This window comes from Salmo salar, chromosome ssa05 (genome assembly GCF_905237065.1).
Source record: "Salmo salar chromosome ssa05, Ssal_v3.1, whole genome shotgun sequence".
NCBI lineage: Eukaryota > Metazoa > Chordata > Actinopteri > Salmoniformes > Salmonidae > Salmo > Salmo salar.
Window position 1 is genome coordinate 21,702,988 of NC_059446.1, and position 22,864 is coordinate 21,725,851.

Below are 22,864 nucleotides of genomic sequence, written 5' to 3' on the forward strand. Positions count from 1 at the left end.
GGCTGAAAGTGTAAAATCTGTTTTGCAGACTCCCAAAAAAATAAGAATTTCCGTGAAAACGGACAGTAAAACCAGGCATATCGCATCTCATTCTAACGTCCAGCGTCACGTCCTCTCCTTTAGGGTGTCTCCGCTGCAGAAGTCTGAGGTGGTGGAGATGGTGAAGAAGCAGGTGAAGGTTATCACACTCGCCATCGGCGACGGCGCCAACGATGTGGGAATGATCCAGACGGCACACGTGGGCGTGGGCATCTCTGGCAACGAGGGCCTGCAGGCCGCCAACTCCTCCGACTACTCTATCGCACAGGTGAGGGCTCCGGAGTGAAGTTTCTCCTAGGTACAGATCTAGGATCAGCTTTCCCTCCCCCAATCCTAACATTAACCATTAGTGGGGAAAATGTCAACCTGACCCCGTCAAGGGGCATCTAATTACCCCCACAGGGGAGGAGTTTGGAAGGAGTGTTAGGGTTCAAGGGGTTTACTTTGTGCTGGTGTGCTAGTATCACTGGATCAGATGGGTCATCTTAGCTTACCCAGGTGAGCAGCAGCAGGACAGGCATCTGTTAACACCTTATTCTATAGCCACAGTTAGGAACTGATATAGAAACCCTATCTTGAAAATCCTAATGTATACGCATTACTCTATCAGTAACCAGTTTGTCTGAAAATCATCTTGCATAAGCAGCATTGTGCCGGTAACAAAAGCGACAGGGTTTATCTACTGCATCATTATCTACTGCATCATGGGTTGTTTTTCTTCAGTCTCCTTCCATTATTTTGTGGTATGTGCTGCATATGCCTGTACATATAGCCACAGGGCCTGTGAGCGAGCCAAGGCCAGTTCACTAAAGCACAATGCTGTCTCCATAGCATCGGATTACTCTGACAAAGACTGTCTTGTCTTAAGTGCCCCCATTATCTATCTACATGACATTCAGAATGACGAATGCAGACGGCTTCATTTAATCAGTTTAGGTAGCATCCCGGTAACGTATCGAATTACCTTCCAGGCGTGTTTCACCCTCATTGGCATGTATTGCTGTTCTTTCTTCAATTTACTGTGCAATAAAATCGACCTTTGCAGTTGCAATAGATATTTCCTTGAATTGTACTATACAGGCCACAGCCCTGTCCAGACTCACTCCAATGTATATATTTATATATAGACTGTAGCATCATAGCTGCATAGCAGGACAGTTCAGCATTACACTCCCTGAATACAATGCACAGTACAATACTGTCCATTTACTTAGAAATCGATTTTGTGAGGTCAGCAATACATTCTAGCTCTATGTGATTGAGATCTATAAACAGGACTGTGAAACTTGTTCTGAGATCAGGTGAATGAAGTTCAGGGCCCAGGCACCTCTGCTGTCCATCCGTCATCAGCTCATGGCTGTGGGAATACAGGCCGTTTGATCCCAGAGTGCCGGGGGTCAGCAGAGCATAATCCCCTTAAACGTTTTAATTTGCTATGGAATACAGTCTCCTCCCTACTGTTTCTCTGAAAGACGACTTGGCCATTAAAATAATCACAATTCTGTTGGCGTTTGACTTCATAAAGGCCTATATGTTACATAAAAGTAAATGACTTAAAGTCACATACAACTCAAGGTCCGTAGAACTGGAAAACAGGATGAGATGTTGAGCTTCCCTACAGCAGCATTACAGTATGTGCATTGTTTCTAAAAGCGAAGCTTGACGGTGACCAAGACAAAACAGTTCCCCAAGAGCAGCCTTCTCAATCTAATCAATGTTATCAAAAAGCGATTACACGAATATGACATCCGCCGCATGCCTGAAATAGTAGGATTATCAAAAAGCCATTAAAATATTATGTTGAGCCATGGGAGAGTGTTCCCCCTCTCTGCCTCTCCCCTTTTCAACAACTTAAGGCAAAACTAAGCCCAAGCTGTATTAAACTCTGACAAGAAATGCCTGGAATGTGTCTGTGAAGACCTTGCCCTCAACTCCCCTCTGGCCCTTCAGTTTCCTGCTTTCAAACGATGATAAGATTGTTCCTTTATTTAATCCAAGAGTTCCTCTCAAATGCTGTTTTTTTTTCTCAAGGCATAGCCCCGGTCCTGGGTTGTCCAGGAACACTCTGTATATAAACTGTATAATGCCTGTCTTACAACTTTTAGGTTATTCATTTATCTTGGCCCTTCTCCTCCCTTCCCTCCCACGCAGTTCAAATACTTGAAGAATCTTTTGCTGGTCCACGGCGCCTGGAATTACAACCGCGTATCCAAGTGTATCCTGTATTGCTTCTACAAGAACATTGTCCTGTACATCATCGAGGTAAGTCATGCAGCTCTCGACACGAACAGCCTCAGTAGGGTTCCCAGGGCAGTGGTAAGGCAGTAAACTAGATTGGTATATAAAAGGTGGATTTTCCGCATGACATTATATATATATATATATATATATATATATATATATTCAGGTTTACTGACAGCCAGTCGCCAAGAATCCATTGCCAGTTTTTAGAAAGCTGCAGTATAGATAATAGGAATGCTGTTCACCATGTTAAACCTCTTGGCCTCTGTGGTCTGGGATGGCATTTGACAGAAGCCAGACCTCGTGCTGATAGCAGCTTCAGATCTACCAACAAGAGTGACCTGACAAGCTGAGGGCTTGCTATCAGCACCAACTTTATCACAGGGTGCTTGGACGCTTTCATCTATAGCCCAACACACTTGACTGAAGGAAGTTGCACCTCTGGAACAGCTCAATGTTTTTCTGAAAGTCCCTGAAGCAGTGAAGTTGCCAATTAGCTTTTGGTATGACTAATATACATAAAGTCTGACGTCCCCACAGTAAGGAAACATTATAAATAAACTCAGTTCTCATCGGGCAATACTTTTTTCAACAACAGCTTTTCAAAAACAGTTACCCCCTCTCTTTTGGCTGGCAATCCTTGTGCCCGAAATGTCTGTCCCTCTGGGGAGCCAGTGATACAGACACAGTGAATAACACACTCCCCTCTCCCCCAGAGTGAGACATCACTGTGTGCTCCCAGGCGCACTGGAAGATTAGACAAGGGTCTTCTGGGCCCAATCATCCTGATGATGTCATGAGAATGTCACCACTACTGACAAAATGCTCCCGGCGCGTTAGAGACCGTAGGGTTGTACGCTGTAAGCGACACAACCCGTACAGAAATATGTGCCATCTTTTTCTGGCTCACTTGATCTTTGAACTCCTTTTTCATCTTGGTTTTGGTTTATGTGCTGCGGTAAATCTCGGCGTAACCCAAAGGATTCCAGCATGTCTGCATCTAGTCTTTGTATGAAGGCCCACGACTATAGAAAATATGTCTTTCAATGGAAGACTGTTTTCTCTAACTTTGCGCTGTTGGGACATGACTTCTGAGAGATAGATATCCAAGATAACATAACCATTTTGAATGGTAGTAATCTGCCTTTGTTGACATGGCAACAGGAAACCCATTTTCATAGGGCATCATAGACGCAAAGGTCCTTGAATTTTGTCTCGTTCACCATTTCCCTTTGACTCAATGTACACGCTAAGTACAGCTTGGATTTCTGTCAAACCATTTAGGTATAGGATACCAAATGTAAATGAGAAACAAAAATTACATTCAAATTGCAAACAAGGGCTGCCGCTGCTGGAGGCAAATACACAGTATGGTCAGAAATTAGACCTTTAAATGTAAATGCTAATTCCTTTCATGTTGTCTTGGCTTTTGCCCCCGTCTTGTTGCATCCATTGAAATAGTTGGCAAAAATGTTGACATGGATGCAAAAGACCAGAGGTTCTCATCACACACCAGGCCGTATGACCCTCTCTCATTCCTTTTTGTAAATGATCCATGGACTTGACTAGTGGTGGTTTTCCTGTCTGAATCCCCCCCCACTTTATTTAGCCTCTTGTGTCCAGCCACCAGCGCTCTTTCAAATATACTAGTTCCCTCTTCATAAAAGTAGGTTGTTTCTCTCCGCTTGTCCGCAAGGCGAGTCTCTTCCCAGCACACCTTTTGTTAACGCCCTGAAAATGTAACTCCCCCTTCTTCGCTGTACCCTCCTTCAGGGGATTCATATACATAATAGAGGATTTTCTTCACTGTTTTGCGGCTTTGTAAAGTATAAAACACCCCTGTTTTGTAAGGGCCTGACGCCAAGACACTAGCAACCCAGGGGAGGGCTAAAAGTTACATTTGTTGCACTAATAGGCTTACTTTTGTAGGCACATGTTTTTACTCTCCGGCTCCCAGGCCATGTCCTTGAATCAGAAACGGGGAGAAAAGTAGTAAAGGGTCATTTTAACTTTTCTCTGAGAACATTGTCTGTTTCAGTGCGCATTAGAAACTGAATAGCATGGCTAGGAGATTGTATAGAGGACTGTAGCCTGGCCTGGCCTTCTCTGGTCTCATTTGTTCTGTTCTCTCCTTCTCTGTCTAGCATTAACCTTTGGTGATTTCAAAAGCATAGAGGGGGGAAAAGGGTTTTTCAAGGCCATTGTAGGGAAATGTCAGTGTAGACCGAGAGGAAGAGGCAAAGTGAGAGTTTTCATTCTCGCCAAAATCTGTCCAAAATATGCCCAATGCGTTTCTATGGGCTTATTTTGGACCTAAGCTTGTCGCGTGCTTTCCCCCCATTTGGGACAACGACTCCCGTTGGTTAGGGCGGCGACATGACCGTCTTGTCATTATATACAGATGTCTGGTGGTGGGAGCAGCAGCTGTGTTTATAATTGCTGTTTTGTTGGGAGCCTGGATGGATGGAGGTTAATTGAGAGTCAGAAAGTGAGGGAGGGACAGGTGGGGCTGCCACTCAATGCCCCAGTCAGGTTTCTCATGGTCTCTCTCTCCCCCAGCTAATGAGCTGTCTTTTTCTGACAGGACACTCATTCAGAGGGAGAACTCTAACTTGACAGGACTTTTAACTTTTTCATAACTTTTTGAGGTATAGTTGGAGGAAGACCATAATGATCAGAACATTACGGGGGAAATGAGGGAGCTGAATATACTCTAAAGAGTTATGTTACACACGTGCCAAAGGATATTTAACGCAGCAGTCATACGGTACTTTCCTCTGTCTATAATCTTTGCAAAGCTAAACATACTAAACAAAAACTATTAGAAAAAATGGAAGGATGAGCCACATTCAAAGAAGATACATTTTCAATGATGTTGTCATAGCGACTTCATTCAAATGTTTGGTCCAGCTTCCTGTGTGTGTGTGTGCGTGTGTGTGTGCGTGTGCGTGCGTGTGTGTGTGAGACTCTCCTAGTGCAGAGCCTGCTGACTGGTGCCACACTGTGAATACATCCACCAACCCATCCAGCATATTTACTAGCTCCTCTTTCTTCATCCCTCTTTCTCCTTTGCCTTTTTATATGGGGGATAAGGAGTCTGTTGGTATTTTTTCAGGGGTTCTGCATAGGAGCAAAGAGTGCTGTCATTTTGTTGAGAACAAATGTCACTCCTCTCTCTCCCTCCACCCACTTCTTCCCACAGAGATGCCTACGGAGCTGTGGGACGGCGTCTCGGAATCATTGATTTTTGATTCTGCTGATGAATTACCAGGGACCTTCTTTATTGGCGGCTCGCTTTCCTTCCTCCGATCTGTTTTTCCAAATGTGCACTGGGAGCGAGAGGTCAGCTGCAGCCCTCTGCTGAGGGGAAAAAATAAGAAGGAAAAACCCCTGCCTGGACCTTTCCCTAATGAGCCAATCAATGCATCTGTCTCGAGAGAGAGGGAGAGCGGGTGAGAGGGGTGCTGGCGGAACCTGAAGGACCAGGCCAAAACACTCAGGCAGAAGCTGTTACAGCATGCTCTGAATAGGCTTCTTTTTAAACTTAGCACAACAATATATCAGCCCGGAGCCCCTCATTGAGCCAGCCCTTAATTAATTCAGCACTTTGACCCGCCCGCTAGGCCAGCCACATCATACTGCCGGTTTAACCTGCTCCATGGCTTTTGCCTCGTCTCACCGTAACCCGTAGCAACAGGGCCTATATATTATTTAGTGAAGACAGACCCTTAAACACAAATTTTATTTCTGATGGATGTACTGTAACATGGGATTCTAATCAAATCAAATCATCACATGCTCCGAATACATCAGGTGTAGACTTTACTGTGAAATGTTTACTTACACGCCCTTCCCCAAAAATGCAGATTCCTCTGTGTGAAGGAGCACAATGCCCAACACATCCAGGGGAGCCACGTGTTCTTGTGTGTGTGTGTGTGTGTGTGTGTGTGTGTGTGTGTGTGTGTGTGTGTGAAAAACAGGAGTTGACCACCAGCGTCCCCCACTTTAAAAAGCAGCATCATGGTAGAAAGGAAAAGGGGATAACTAGTCAGTTGTACAACTGAATGCATGCACCTGATGGAGGGAAGATTGGGAACTGGAAGAGGGGGTGGGGTTTAGGAGCGCACATACACACACTTGCTTCACTCTCCTCGCCCAAGGGAATGAACAGGAGGGGTGGGCGGGTGACAGACATTTGTTTTGGGAACATTTTTGCGCATTCGCTCGATTGAATGGGAAGGTCCTGGCTGGTGGGTTGGGAATTTGGCATGTAAAGAGTGGGTGGCGGTGGCGGGTGAGGCCCTTTGTCCGAACTGAGAATTTGTAGTAATTCAGGCCTTCATAATGCAGTTAAATTAAGCGAGGAAATGTTCGCAGCCTGGCCGTGGCACAGAACAGCAACCCGACAGAGAGGGTCTGTCCAACGCCACTGTCTGTCCACACAATTACACAGAGACAGACAGGCTGTTTCACTGTTTCTCACCCGGAAAACAATAAGCCCTTTCTGTGCCTGTCATATGCTTTAATTAACATGGTTGGAAATCAATCGACGTTGTTTATATGGAAACAAGTCCACCATCAATAACAAAATGTGTTATCATTGCAGTCTCTGGATATTTCTCCAAAAAGTAGTATTTTTCGGTAGTAGTTAGTTTTAGAGCAACAACCAGCAAAATGTACCCTTCCCTGTTTTCCAAAGCGGTGGCAGTTTGTTTCTGGCCTGACAGTTGAAGCTGTGTCCAGACAAGTCTGACTAATGAAGATATGAGGTGATAACATGTATCTAAACCATATGAATCTTAGTTATCTTCACCTCCCCCCTCGGTGAGCAGATCCAAGGCTATCTTTATCCAGTCAGTCTGTCCAATCCCATGGCTCCTGCCTCATCACTAAGGCTGGCTGTCACTTGGATGTCGCTGGCTGGCTCATTGGAGGGAAACGGTGGGCTTGATATACTATATGTTCATATGTAATCTCGAGCTAAATCCATGGGAAATATTACACTGTGGAAATGGTATCTCTTAGGCTTCGTTTTGCCACTCCCACTTATTCAGTCATTCTTGGTCCCTGTCTCCTGTTCCCCCCCCCCCCAAAAAAAAAGATTGAGAGGCAGTGCCTTCAGAGACTAATGATGTGTTGAGCACAGGTCAGAACTTCAAAAGGACCAATATTAGATTTTAGACTCATTCTAGCTCTTTTTACATTGCCTGGAAAAATGTTCTTCAATTCCTTTAGTGAAGGGCATATTACTTCATGTCAGGATGTCTTTGTGATTATACCTAATAGAAATACATTATTTTAACCGAAGTTAACGTTCTAGGAATGAATGATATTGTATTGTATTGGTACAGTATGTGCAGTATTGTCATTAGACAGTGAAGAATGTCCCATCAGAGATGGAGGGTAATGGTGTGATATCTGCATGCTAATTGACCAATGGGGGCACCTCTCTCCATTACTATCAGTGATGGAAAGCATGCATTCAAACGGGGAGGGGGAGAAACCACATGCACTTCTATCACTGATGAAGGAACCCAATCTACCGCTTGAAAAAACACCTAAAAGATAAATGTGATATCAGCTGAAAAGGAAAATATTCACTTTGAGTAAAGATGTGAAACCATTGCCTTTGTGTTGGCAAAATGTTTTAGTTTTTTTATCTTACCGGTGTCATTAATGACAATTACCTCGCGTCCCTTTCTTCCTCAATGTTGCACTTCTAATGTTCTTTTTGTCACCTTTAGATCTGGTTTGCCTTCGTCAATGGATTCTCTGGTCAGATTCTGTTTGAGCGCTGGTGCATCGGCCTGTACAATGTGGTGAGTGTTCATGTGATTTACATTACTGTGGAAGCGCATGTTATATAATTCTCCTCCCCTGTTGCTCTCTGGCAAGAAAACGAATTTGCCATGGCACTCCAGACGTGATCCCTTTACTGCGGGAAATGTCCCATTTATTTATGACCTGTTGTCAAGTCCATATTCCCCTCGTGCCCCGAACTATGTACCGAATGTGAGAACAACAGCCTTGCATGCCCCTAAAGAGTGTAGTTAGTGAATGCGGTCATTTGTGAATTATAAAGGAACCGGTGGAATAGAGCAGCACACAACCAGCTCTGAGCAGCTAGTGTCCCACAGGGTTCTGTGTTGGGTCCCCTCCTATTGAACCAATGTCAAATCAAATTGTATTTGTCACGTGCTTCATAAACAACAGGTGTGGACTAACAGTGAAATGCTTACGGGCCCTTCCCAACAATGCAGATAGAAAGAAAATAGAGTAATTAGAAAATAAATTGCCTATTAACATATTCATAATGAGTAACGATAGCTTTGCTATATACACGGGGTGCCAGTACCGAGTCGATGTGCAGGGGTACAAGGTAATTGAGGTAGATATGTACATATAACTAGAAATGTGACAGATTATTAACAGTAGCAGCATTGTATGTGGTGAGTCAAAAAAGTTTGTGCAAAAAGGTTCAATGCAGATAGTCTGGATAGCTATTTGGTTAACTATTTAACTACTTATTGCTTGGGGGTATAAGGTGTTCAGGGTCCTTTTTGTTCCAGATTTGGTGCATCGGTTCCGCTTGTCATGCGGTAGCAGAGAGAACAGTCTATGACCTGTGTGACTGGAGTCTTAGCCAATTTTTAGGGCCTTCCTCTGACACTGCCTGGTGTAGAGTTCCTTGATGGCAGGGAGCTTGGCCCCAGTGATGTACTGTCCCGTACACACTACTCTGTAGCACCTTGCGGTCAGATGCCAAGCAGTTGCCATACCAAGCGGTGATGCAGCTAGTCAAGATGCTCTCAATGGTGCAGCTGTAGAACTTTTTGAGGATCTGAGGGGCCATGCCAAATCTTTTCAGCCTCCTGAGGGGGAAGAGGTGTTGTCGTGCCCTCTTCACAACTGTGTTGGTGTGTGTGGACCATGTTTCTCGTCTGTCAAATGAAGTGCGTGAACGGATGGAAAGAATATTTATTTTAACACCAACTAAAAAATAAACATGTAATATTGCATTGTTTTTGTTTTAACTTGTAGCTTTATACTGTTTATTAAAGATGTACCCAAGTCCATAGACAAAAAAAGTGAAGGAAGTGGGATGAGAGAAGTTGCCCGCACATTGTTGACGGCCCGCAAACGGAAGTGAGTTCATCACCGACCAAGAAATTAGGACATAGTCACAGCTCTGGCTGTTTTCAAAATTGCTCAATAAACCATGGCTCTGTGGCTGGCGATGCTTGGCACCCTGAATGAGAATAGAGCCCATGCAGTGGAGCATGTCCTTCTGCGGCCCACCAGTCCGCAAAGCACCCCAGCCATACTGTACAATACTGACACTCCTTTCACTTCTTCTCTCACTCCTCTTCGCCATCTCTCTCTCTGAAGAGAGAAACATTACAACACCACATAAAGTGACACTTGCGCCGCGAAAATAGGGCGTTGCAGATGTTCGTCCAAGACGGAGCGTGTCAAATTAAAATAAAAGCCCAAAAGTGCTAAACACTCAACAGCCTCCACTCAATAAAATCAGTCAGTCATAACTTCAGCATATGGCCATCAATGCAAAGTGAAGCATTTTGTGTGTTTTCAATGATGCTGTGTACATGGTTTCCTCCCCAAAATGTTTTATGATCACATAAAAAAAGAAAAGAAAGTTTGTAAATTTAGCAGACGCTCTTAACCTTAATTGCCCCTGTAAATCGCTATGGTTAAGGGCCTTGCTCAAGGGACATCGACAGATTTTTCACTTAGTCGACTCGGTTACTGGCCCAACACTCTTAACCGCTAGATTACATGCTGTCCCAAATGTGGGATGAACTGGGCATGACCTGTCTAGTGGACAGGATGAATAATCTCATGTTGTTGATCATAGTGAGCAAATTATGTCTTTCCAGACATGTATCTTAATAGGACATCATTAGTGTCTCCTTGTTTTCACTAACGAAGTAATGGAATCAATAACGTCTTGAAGGTCCTCGCCATTATAAAAACCCTGGCTTTTATTGGGTTATTCACTGTGGAACGATAAAATTCCTATCTAAAATTGTATCTGATACGGTCTTTGCTAACAGGCCGTTAATTTAATCTGCTGGGATTCTGAGTTTACTACCTTTTATCCTAATTTCTGAGTTTTGTGAGGGGAAATGTTGACATTAGTGTGTTTGTGTTTAGATTTTCACCGCTCTGCCTCCTCTCACGCTGGGCATATTTGAGCGCTCATGCAGGAAAGAGAACATGCTGAAGTACCCGGAACTCTACAAAACCTCCCAGAATGCCATGGGCTTCAACACCAAGGTAGGTCATGTGTCCGTTTGTGCTGCGTTGAAGAACGTTAGAGGAACATTGTCTCAACAATTCCATAATTTTCTGTCATTCCACTTTTATGCCTCATGTTTTATGCGTCATGTTTGTCTGGGACACATTTCCATTCATAGTATAGTCAATGCTTAAGTCTTTCTAAGCTTAAATAGGTTAACTTAGGTTTACTTGACACCAACAAACAAAAAGCGAGACAGAGGACTGCAATTATCCAGGCTGTTTTTTTCTAAACCTCCGTTCTGTCTCCGAATTGCAATCCTTTACACACAATGGAGACCTGATAAGCTCCGAAACGCTCCAAACACGTCTGTCCCCATTGGCCTGTGTCTGACCTATGGGGTCTCTACCACCAGTCTGACCAGGTGCAATGGTCAGAGGGTGTCTGCCTGCCTTTCCGCCTGTCTGTCTGTTGGGGGGGCTGTCGGTTAGCTTTCCCTGCTGTCTGTTAATGAAGATGTGGCCCCTTCTCCACGCCTACCCCCTCCCTCCCTCCATCCACCACCCCCGCCTAACTCCCTTACTTTACCGCCGTGGAGAGCCGGTTAGTGCAGCATGGAGACGGATTAAAGCCCGAGTGACCACAGAGGTCATGGGGGACAGGAGAAGTGGGGGGGGGGGGTGTAAAGGAAGAGTGCTCTTCTGCCAGGGTGTGATGGCATCCAATGTGGAAAATTATGCAATTTGTTTAAGCAAGGGCCTGTTTGCACTGGAGGCCTTCTGCCTTGTCTGGCCTAGCTTGGCCTAAGTACTGTAAATAAGACAACCCCAGTCTACTGGTCTCTCTCTCTCTCCCCGGAAAGTTGGCCTGCATGGGGCCAGTCACCTCAGTTAGTGACCCACGGACCACAGCCGGCATTTCCCCCTCATAGCTTTTAGTTGTGTCTGGGTGAGAGAAGGGCTCCGTATGGCCCAGTGTTACATGACCCTCCAGGGAATAGCAGGGTGATATTGTGCAAGACAGGCCACAGTCTCTAAAAAAAACGGACTTGTTGATTCATATTGGTTTTCCTCCATTTTTGTTTGACCAGCAATTTCTAAACACATGTAAATAATGACTTGTCCAGGTCACCGTTGTGTTTTAAATGGACTGTCAACTCTTTCCCTCTAATATTGTCTTTGCCACATGGCCCTAGGCGAGGTGCCAAAAATCCAGCAGGAATTTGCCCGAAACCCCTTTCTTTCTGCACGCCTGGGTCTTTTGTACACAAACAGATACTGTCTGGGCGAATTAAAGGCATTTGTGTTGAGGGGGCAGGGGAAGGGTGTGAAATATTTAAGACGTCGCCCGCCCTTGTCACTGTTTCCCCTTTCACCACTGTGTCCCCTTTCACTTTTAATTACATATTCTTGACACTTAAGTCACTCTAATAAACCTCAGTCCCCTGATGTGGCCACCAGTAATTACACTGCCTCACCATCCCCCCCCCCACCCGCTCTGTGCAACAGCATTAAAGAGGAAGGGGCGTGGACTGGAAATATTTGGCTCGATATAAAGTACATGCATTCATGCTTTTTTAAGCAATTAGGCGCTGCACAATGGGCTTGAATCTTTTAGCCTGGGCACGAACAAGGACAGGCAGGCATTCACACTGGTGTTCTTCGAAACTCGCCGGGATACAGCGAAGGGGGGGTAGAAGTGGGGGGAGGGGAGTGAGGCTTCACTGTGACAAATGATTATGAACATTCGGGGCGGCAGGTAGCCTAGTGCGTTGGGCCAGTAACCGAAAGGTTGCTGGATCGAATCCCCAAGCTGAAAAGGTACAAATCTGTCGTTCTGCCCCTGAACAAGGCAGTTAACCCACTGTTCCCCAGGAGGCCGTCATTGTAAACAAGAATTTGCCTAGTTAAATAAATGTTAAATACATTTTAAAAACTATTTATTGATTTCATTAGTATTCGTTAGGTTGCTGGGCACTTGGAAAGTCTGTTTTTTCCACACTGTGTTGTGCTGGGCAGAGTGAGGTGGTGTTGTTCCACACTGTTGTGCTGGGCAGAGTGAGGAGGTGTTGTTCCACACTGTTGTGCTGGGCAGAGTGAGGTGGTGTTTTTCCACACGTGTTGTGCTGGGCAGAGTGAGGAGGTGTTGTTCCACACTGTGGTGCTGGGCAGAGTGAGGTGGTGTTGTTCCACACTGTTGTGCTGGGCAGAGTGAGGTGGTGTTTTTTCCACACTGTGTTGTGCTGGGCAGAGTGAGGAGGTGTTGTTCCACACTGTGGTGTTGGGCAGAGTGAGGTGGTGTTGTTCCACACTGTTGTGCTGGGCAGAGTGAGGTGGTGTTGTTCCACACTGTTGTGCTGGGCAGAGTGAGGAGGTGTTGTTCCACACTGTTGTGCTGGGCAGAGTGAGGTGGTGTTGTTCCACACTGTGGTGTTGGGCAGAGTGAGGTGGTGTTGTTCCACACTGTTGTGCTGGGCAGAGTGAGGTGGTGTTGTTCCACACTGTTGTGCTGGGCAGAGTGAGGAGGTGTTGTTCCACACTGTTGTGCTGGGCAGAGTGAGGTGGTGTTGTTCCACACTGTTGTGCTGGGCAGAGTGAGGTGGTGTTGTTCCACACTGTTGTGCTGGGCAGAGTGAGGTGGTGTTGTTCCACACTGTTGTGCTGGGCAGAGTGAGGTGGTGTTGTTCCACACTGTTGTGCTGGGCAGAGTGAGGTGGGGTGTTGTTCCACACTGTGGTGTTGGAGGATGAGGTGGGGTTGTTGTTCAACACTGTTGTGTTGGAGGATGAGGTGGGGTTGTTGTTCCACACTGTTGTGTTGGAGGATGAGGTGGGGTTGTTGTTCCACACTGTTGTGTTGGAGGATGAGGTGGGGTTGTTGTTCAACAGTGTTGTGTTGGAGGATGAGGTGGGGTTGTTGTTCCACACTGTTGTGTTGGAGGATGAGGTGGGGTTGTTGTTCCACAGTGTTGTGTTGGAGGATGAGGTGGGGTTGTTGTTCCACACTGTTGTGTTGGAGGATGAGGTGGGGTAGGGGTAGAGTTGGGGACAGAAGGGAAAGTTGTAGGCGACTTGCCAGTGGGAGGCTAATTGGGTTTAAACGTGTAGTTGTAACATTGGAGATCATCTATCACACATTGAACCACATAGAGAGGGGGGTGCTCCTGCCCTGGCGTGGGAGCCTGTTCGCGGGGTGGGAGGTGAAGTAAGGGGGATAAGGGTGGGACTAAGGGCTCTTGTTTTGTTAAGGCGATAGTAAAGGTGAGAAGGTCATGCCAGAGAGGCCAAGGTATGACATAGAGCCCAGAACAAGACACTCAACCTCCTGTTCCCCTCCCCACCTGTGGACAACAACACTTGGTTTCCTCATCTGTTTCTTGTATGTAGCCTGCTTTTTATTTTATTTAACTTTTGCAGAAATACTGAGACATTTTCGCATTTGTACTACAAATAATCCGCAGCCCCAGACTTCGCCCCGCAGCCCCAGACTTCGCCCCGCAGCCCCAGACTTCGCCCCGCAGCCCCAGACTTCGCCCCGCAGCCCCAGACTTCGCCCCGCAGCCCCAGACTTCGCCCCGCAGCCCCAGACTTCGCGCCGCAGCCCCAGACGTAACTTCCGACCACAGAATCGCCAATTGCCGACTTAACTACACATGACACGGATCCACCATTAGGGAATCTGCCCTAAAGGGAAACAAGTTGAAGTACAAGGAAAACCATGCTGCATACGCCCGCTCTTTTAAACAACTGTTTGGCTCGAGCACTAAGAGTTGATCGTTATTCCAAAATTGCTTAAACCTGTGAAAAACGCATCGACTTCAATAAGCCGACGGTTTTATAATTTGTCTTGGATAAGAAATTGAGCGTTCATAGAAATAATTTGGTCTTGCTGCCTGCCAAAAATGAATTAAAATGTGAATATTGAGTGAAGTGTCCCCCCCCCCTGTTTCATTAGAATCTATTTCAACTTTTTTTTGTGGAGCAGGGTATGTGAACGAGGGGGCATGAATACAGACTTTTTTGGCCGAGTTGATTTCACGGCCATTTCATGCTACATCACACTTGAGTGTTGTGTTTGGCGACATCCGAGCATAATGTACATTTGAAACACTGTGGTTTGGGAGAGGAACTATTGATTTAAACGGCTCATCCAAAATCTACAAACACACACCAACAACACACACATACTGTAGAGTCGCCTGTGTGGAAACACACAAACTACTGTGTGCCCCTTTTCCACCTTCTTACTAATTACCGTAAAAACAAGTTAATCCACGTCAAACATGTCAACTTCTCCGTGTTTTTAGATTGATTTCTGCTTGTTCAGTGCCCTCTTCATTTATTTTCCTCCCGATCTTAAATCTGCATATGAAAGACTGATGATGTGGGGGGGGGTCTACAGGAAAGGACAGGGATAGGGAAATCCCCCCCCGGCCCCCCCTCCCCCCACATAGTCCACCCGACTTACATGCACACACACACACACCAAACCTACACACATCCCTGCACCCTCTTCTCCAGTCCTACACACAGGAGGATATACAAAGTGTGTGTCAGCGGGGTGGCCATTCAGAGAGGAGGCCCTACAAAACCGCCACTTAGCCAACTGCTGAGCCGGGACAAAGAACCAAGGTCAGTGGTCGCTAGGCGGGTTGGGTCGGCCAACGGGTTTCTCATGCTTTTTCCTCTCCTTTTCTCCCTGGAACCCCCCAACCTACCCAACCCCCTCTCTCCTCCATCCCTCTCTCCCCCTCCTTGCAGGTCTTCTGGGCCCATTGTCTGAATGGCCTCTTCCACTCGGTCATCCTCTTCTGGGTCCCCCTCACAGCCTTCCAGCACGGTAAGCACCTCCCAGGGACTCTAACCCTGACCTCCCAGGGACTCTAACCCTGACCGGTCTAACCCTGACCTCCCAGGGACTCTAACCCTGACCTCCCAGGGACTCTGACCACCCAGAGACTCTAACCCTGACCTCCCAAGGACTCTAACCTCCCAGGGACTCTAACCCTGACCTCCCAGGGACTCTAACCTCCCAGAGACTCTAACCCTGACATGTCTAACCCTGACCTCCCAGGGACTCTAACCTCCCAGGGACTCTAACCTCCCAGGGACTCTAACCTCCCAGGGACTCTAACCTCCCAGGGACTCTAACCCTAACCTCCCAGAGACTCATCTGGCATCTTTTGTATTTGTGACTGAGCCTGGATTTCTAGTCTCTACATGCTCTGGGTGGAATGAGGCCACTTAACACATACCTTATCTTGATTACTTTTCTTTTTTACCCACAACCTCATGAATTATAAACATTGGAATGCTTGGCACGCACACACACACACACACTCAAACATTGACACACACACACATTTTCAAGTTCCCTTGTTCAGCTCACACTTCACTATATGGCCAAGTAGCTACAATTCTCAGACTGTGGTAAGGCTCAGGGTTGAGAGAATGGGTATCTTTGAGTCAATGGAGTCTTGGCTGGTGGAGCCAGAGGACCACACAGGGTTGGGCCTGCTCTCCAAATAAAGCGAAGAGTGAAGCCCCTTCAGTCTGACTGACAGGCTGTCAGAAAGGCTTCGAAGCACACATAGGCATGCGACTACCCGAAAGCAAAAAGGAACCAGTCTTTCGCTCTCCCTAGTTCTTCTTCTCTTTCTCCCTCTTTCGTTCTTCTCTCCCGCCCTAACACTCTCCCCAAGCACGCCCATGTGTTGAATTTGGAGGATGCTCAGAAATTAGGGGGTGTTAAAGTAAATATTTCTAGTACAATCAATGAGGCAATTTTCTTTTAAACTGAACAAAAGTTGACCCATGCCTTTACTGGTATTTGAGTAGCAGTTTGCTTTGATTTGAATACTTAATTTGTCAAAGATTATTCGACTAATTCTATTAGTCAAAAATGACTGGACTAATTCTTGTTTTTGTTTTCAATAATAACCTGGCTTAACTGGTCATGTCAACCATAGTCCAGACTGCTTCCTGATTCCTCTATTAGGTTGCTCGATTAAGCATATGCAATGGACACGCACACACACAGTCTTGTACAGCTGACCTTTTGGGGACACACAATTCAGTCCCATTCAAAAACCTATTTTCCCTAAACTTAATCCGTACTCTTAAACCTAGCTCCTGACCCTTAATGTAATTCTAACACTAATTCTAACCTTAACCCTAAACCCCCTAGAAATAGCATTTTACCTTGTGGGGACTAACTATCCCCAGTTTTTCAAATTCTGGTCCCCACAAGAATAGTTAAACATGTCCACACACATCTCACTGCTCTAATGGGCCATTATGTCCAGTGTTAAATCTCACTGCTCTAATGGGACGTTATTTCCACTGTTGCATCTCTAATGGGCCATTATGTCCAGTGTTACATCTCACTGCTCTAATGGGACGTTATTTCCACTGTTGCATCTCTAATGGGGCATTATGTCCAGTGTTGCATCTCTAATGGGGCATTATGTCCAGTGTTGCATCTCTAATGGGGCATTATGTCCAGTGTTGCATGTCTAATGGGGCATTATGTCCAGTGTTGCATCTCTAATGGGGCATTATGTCCAGTGTTACATCTCACTGCTCTAATGGGGCATTATGTCCAGTGTTGCATCTCTAATGGGGCATTATGTCCAGTGTTGCATCTCTAATGGGGAATTATGCTCGCCTGCACATACAGTACTCACAGGCTGCATCCCAAATGGCATCCTATTCCATTTATAGTGCACTGCTTTTGACCAGGGTCCATATGGCTCTGGTCAAAAGTAGTGCGCTATAGACGGAATAGGGTGCCGTTTGAGATGCCGCCTTATCTCAGCTTACTGGTCACCATAGCAGCACCCACCCGTAGCACTCGCTCCAGCAGGTATATTTCACTGGTCATTACCAAAGCCAACTCCTATTGGCTGCCTTTCCTTCCAGTTCTCTGCTGCCAATGACTGGAACGAATTGCAGAATTCACTGAAGGTGGAGTCTTATATCTCCCTCTCTAACTTTAAGCATCAGATGTCAAACAGCTTACCGATCATTGCACCTGTACACAGCCCATCTATAAATAGCCCACCCAACTACCTCACCCCATGTTATTTATTTTTTTGCTCCTTTGCACCCCAGTATCTGTACTTGCACATCTACTACGCCAATGTTTAATTGCTAAATTGTAATTATTTCACCACTATGACCTATTTATTGCCTTACCTCCCTAATCTTACTACATTTGCACACACTGTATATATATTTTTGTATTGTGTTATTGACTGTACATTTGTTTATTCCATGTGTAACTCTGTGGTGTTTGTGTCGCTTTGCTTTATCTTGGCCAGGTCACAGTTGTAAATGAGAACTTGTTCTCAACTGGCCTACCTGGTTAAATAAAGGTGAAATAAAATAAATGCAGACAGTCTGTCTGCTCTTTGGTAGTTTCCTCCATAGCCGAGATGTCATTTTTCCTCTGGTTTAGTGGAACTAGCAAAGAGGGATATGACCATACGTCTAAAAGCTTTTCATGTTCATCCTTTTCACAGATACGGTCTTTGGCAACGGAAAGACCCCGGACTATCTCCTCTTAGGCAACATGGTTTATACAGTAAGTATGTGTCTCAAATGGCTCCCTGTGTGTGTGTGTGTGTGTGTGTGTGTGTGGTGCACTATGACGGGAATAGGGTGCTATTTGGGACACAGCCTGAGTCTTTTTTGGATGAGCACACAGTCAGTTCAGCCCTCCCCTGACTGATAACCAGTGTTGTATTTCTGCTTTTTAGCTTTGAGAATGAAGACATCTTTGTCTGTCTATCCGTAACCTTGTGTTAGCCTCAGCGTCTTGCTGTGAGATTATTTATCAGTTTGTTTTGGATTTCTCGATTTATTTTTGAGCGTCATTACTGTGTTTTGATCAAATATGTGTGAGTCAAACAGTATTTCAAGTTCTAAACTAAGGAATACACATTTAGCTGTCATATATAAAATTCTATCTGTCAGTGCCTTTTCCTGTCAAAACTTCTGACTTTGATTTGAACTTATTCTCAATGGCGAGGAAGATGTTGGTTTAGCATTTAACATTGATGTTCTGTTTTCTAGTTTGTGGTCATCACCGTGTGCCTTAAAGCTGGCCTGGAGACCTCGTCGTGGACTATGGTAGGCTCTCTCCTCTCACTACAATATCTTGTCTTTTCATCGTCATTCTCTTATGGTACCACAGACGCCTGTAACAAAGGCAGATCTTAAAAGGTCCAAAGTAATGCTCCATCCAGCTTTTCCTCTTCCTCCTGCCACTCCTGGCAACCATTCACATGACATAGGCTTTTCAGCAGAGCTACTTGCAGAATAACTGTCATTGTTTAATTACTGTACAATAAGATGGTTAGTACTCTGTATTTACTGTTGGAACTCTCACTGCCAACACTGTATTTATGTAAAGACAAAAGGAAGTAACATTCTCTGTCTCCTCCAGTTCAGTCACATTGCCATCTGGGGCAGCATCAGCCTGTGGGTGGTGTTCTTCGGTATCTACTCCTCTCTGTGGCCGCTCATCTCTCTGGCTCCGGACATGTCTGGCGAGGTAAACACTCATCTTACCCTCCACCCTCCTTTAAACCCAGCAAAACATGTCTGATCACATCTTCATTCCCAGAACGTTAGTAAGGGCTCCATTGGAAAATTAACAAATGTTTTAGGAACGTTCACCCCCCCCCCCCCCCAACAGTGATAAACCCTGCTGTATCATGCTGTCATTCATAACTCAACAGAATGTACAGTATCTCCTAACATTTCTGTTACTGACTAAGGGTGGTAGTTGTTGGGAAGGATTTCAATGTGTCTATGCCGTAACCCAACTCTGTTTCTCAACGGAGGGCCAGAGGGGATCTAGACTGTCGGACTGACAGATTCTGGGTTGTGTTGCGGAATGACTTAATTGGGCCCAATTAGCCCACTGTTTGTGTTATGTCACCCTCGCTTGCCCCCTAAGTATCTGCAGGTGACGGTGAAACCTCGTCGCTGTACGAAGGTGCGATTCAACAATTCACACTAAAACCTGAAGTATTTGTGGTGGTGTTGTCAGCAAAGTTATATTATAGCAGGTATTTGTGTCTAAGCATTGTATTTGTAAATTGTTCTGAATATCTGTTCGGTTCTGTTTAAGGTAGTGTATAAAATGCATTTTGCGGTATGACACGTGTAAGGCACTCCTCCCTTGGTGCATACACACACACACACACTGGTGCTTTCATCCACTCCCTGCAGTTCTGGAGTAAAGGGAGTGATGGTGCTCTCTGGACAGCTTGGAAACCCTATGCCTAGCTCAGCCGTGGGGACCTCAGTACATTATCACACTGGAATTATGTTCCTGACACCCGAGAACATATCAGAGTCCTGCTAAATGACACCAGGCCTTCCAGGCCCCAGTTGAGGAAGAGGGGAGGTCTCTACAGGGTCGTTTCACCTCGAAACCCACCATCTCAGATTGTTCTGATATTGTTTCTGTTAGAAACAGATAAGATTACATTCCTGCAACATTATTGTGTTGAAATATAATTAGATCTCTTTGAGCTAATTGATTGCATCCAAATTGGCCATTTTAATTTATAGGATTCATGTAATATTCAATAACTATAGTCCCTAATATTCGATTTGGACCAAACTGTTTTATAACAATGAGTAGGGACATGAGGAATCCAAAGAAATAGTCAAAAGCCGACCACGGACCGCCCACACCAATCCCACAACGAGTATACAGTATCAGTTCTCTGCCTGACCAGGAGTATGGAGCTGCAGCTCGGGTATTGTTTTGTCATCCGTTCTAATGTATTCTCTGTCTGACCAGGAGTATGGAGCTGCAGCTCGGGTATTGTTTTGTCATCCGTTCTAATGTATTCTCAGTGAAATTGGTGACGTTTTCGTCCCCCTGTTCAGATACATTTGTCATCGAAGTTATGTGTTTGTCCCATCCTACTTCCTTCTTACCAGTGTCGTGTCTTTGGCTATGCCAGATTAAGTGATATTTCATGCTATTCTATAAAATCCTTTCTCTGTAATTAATATTACCTGATTAAGCTAATCATGTAAATGTAATTAACTAGAAAGTCGGGGCACCACGGAAGAACGTTTATAGAGCCGTTATCTTCCGAATAAACTCTTAAAATACTTAGTAGTATTTTACATCGATAGCCGTCATCTTAATCATTTTATTTTCAGTCTCATAATGAAAGTTGTAAATTCTTGGTTATCTTCACGAACCCTGGCTAACAAGTTGAATCAGCAATACAAAATTGGGTTTAATTATTTATTTATTAAATACCTAAACTAATCACACAGAATTACAAATACACAGAATACAAATGATGTCATACAGAAAACATCCCTGGTGGACGGAACCTGTATGAAAGCTGGTTACACAAAGGAAAGGGGGTTGGGCTTGAATGAAAGAGCGGGAGGACTTAGGAACAAAGAAACAGCAGCTATGCTATCGTAAATACATTATCTTATGCATTCTAAATTACCGCCCATTTGGAAAAGGAAAATGCAATAAATATTTACTCTGAGCTGCGCTTCGGTAGATTGGTCGTAGATGCTGGCCGGGTTGGCCAACAGATCTTCCTGTCCTCGGAAGAATGTCTCTGGTGGTAAATTGAATACGTGGCGGTATCTTCGTCTGTTCGTTGTTAGACTGGATCCGTCGTCCGTCCTTTCCTAGCCCACGTCTACAGCGGCCGCTGCTAACTCAACGGCTAGGAAGTGTCACTTCTGTAGTGAATAAGCTCAAAGTTCATACCATTCGCCACCAAAGCTCACGCCGAGTTTGGCTTAGTTCTGTACTTGACGTGTGTCCTTCTAACGTAGAGGCTGTAGACCTCACGTACTGGAACATGTGGTTATCTTTTCGTCAAAGGCTTATATAGTGGAGAGGGGGAAGGATGTGTTTCATCGTTTATAACCCCTGTCTCTTCACAGGGGCGGGCCACTGATCAAGCAGGGCACTTTCCTTATGAAAACCCAATTCTCTCATTTGGAAGCTAAAATTACATTTAATCTCCTAACAAACAATTTCAATATCAAACATTTCAATTGCATAACAATTCCATGTGACTCTGATAACTAGAGGGCGTATACTTTCCCAGGTACAGTTTATGTCGTCCTGTCATCAGTCATAATGTCTCAGATGACAACCGAACTGACATCCATACTCATTACGTTCCAAAGCATATTTCCAACTGGTTTTATTACCAAAATATGGTTCCTTTCCCCATTTGTTTGATGTTCCCAGACTCTCTATATTTAACAGGACAGCAGTCCTTCAGTAGGGTCAGAAAGAGAGGGGAAGAGAGAAAGGTATTTATGGGGGGGGTCATAAACCTTACCCACAGGCCAACGTCATGACACCAGATTCTGACCACTATATTACAAAATTACATATTGGTTTGCTTACCGTGTAAGCAGTCTATGGACAAGTTATGACAGCACCCATGCTTTGGTTTTGTCGGTCACTGTGTCAAATGTTAACTTTTTAGCATTTGTGGCACAAATCCAATGCCAGTCGATGGTACCTAATAACCATGTTAGTATTTTCAAGCTTCATATTCAAATCATCCCAAAGTATCGAAAAAATTGTGTAACTCAATGATGTTACTTATACAGTTGAAGTCGGAAGTTTACCTACACTTAGGTTGGAGTCATTAAAACTTGTTTTTCAACCACTCCACAAATTTCTTGTTAACTATAGTTTGGCAAGTCGTTTAGGACCTCTACTTTGTGCATGACACAAGTAATTTTCAAACAATTGTTTACAGAGAGATTATTTCACTTATAATTCACTGTATCACATTTCCAGTGGGTCAGAAGTTTACATACACTAAGTTGACAGCTTGAAAAATTCCAGAAAATGATTTCATGGCTTTAGAAGCGTCTGATAGGCTAATTGACATCATTTGAGTCAATTGGAGGTGTACTTGTGGATGTATTTCAAGGTCTCCCTTCAAACTCAGTGCCTCTTTGCTTGACATCATGGGAAAATCAAAAGAAATCAGCCAAGACCTCAGAAAAAAAATTGTAGACCTCCACAAGTCTGGTTCATCCTTGGGAGCAATTTCCAAACGCCTGAAGATACCACGTTTATCTGTACAAACAATAGTATGCAAGTATAAACACCATGGGACCACGCAGCCATCATACCGCTCAGGAAGGAGACGAGTTCTGTCTACTAGAGATGAACGTACTTTGGTGCGAAAAGTGCAAATCAATCCCAGAACAACAGCAAAGGACCTTGTGAAGATGCTGGAGGAAACAGGTACAAAAGTATCTACAGTGAGGGGAAAAAAGTATTTGATCCCCTG

At 44.9% G+C, this 22,864-nt stretch overlaps 1 protein-coding gene across 4 annotated transcripts in view; it reads left to right on the forward strand.

The window, feature by feature from the left end:
• Window positions 1-22,864, forward strand: part of atp8a1 (ATPase phospholipid transporting 8A1) — a 210,649-nt gene that overhangs the window by 165,883 nt on the left and 21,902 nt on the right. For all 4 annotated transcript variants that reach the window (XM_014199121.2, XM_014199123.2, XM_014199122.2 and 1 more), the window contains 8 exons: window positions 124-307; window positions 2,191-2,301; window positions 8,025-8,099; window positions 10,456-10,578; window positions 15,300-15,378; window positions 18,062-18,123; window positions 18,615-18,671; window positions 18,988-19,095. In XM_014199121.2, the coding sequence (XP_014054596.1) occupies window positions 124-307; window positions 2,191-2,301; window positions 8,025-8,099; window positions 10,456-10,578; window positions 15,300-15,378; window positions 18,062-18,123; window positions 18,615-18,671; window positions 18,988-19,095 (799 nt within the window). The remainder of the gene's footprint in view (window positions 1-123; window positions 308-2,190; window positions 2,302-8,024; window positions 8,100-10,455; window positions 10,579-15,299; window positions 15,379-18,061; window positions 18,124-18,614; window positions 18,672-18,987; window positions 19,096-22,864) is intronic.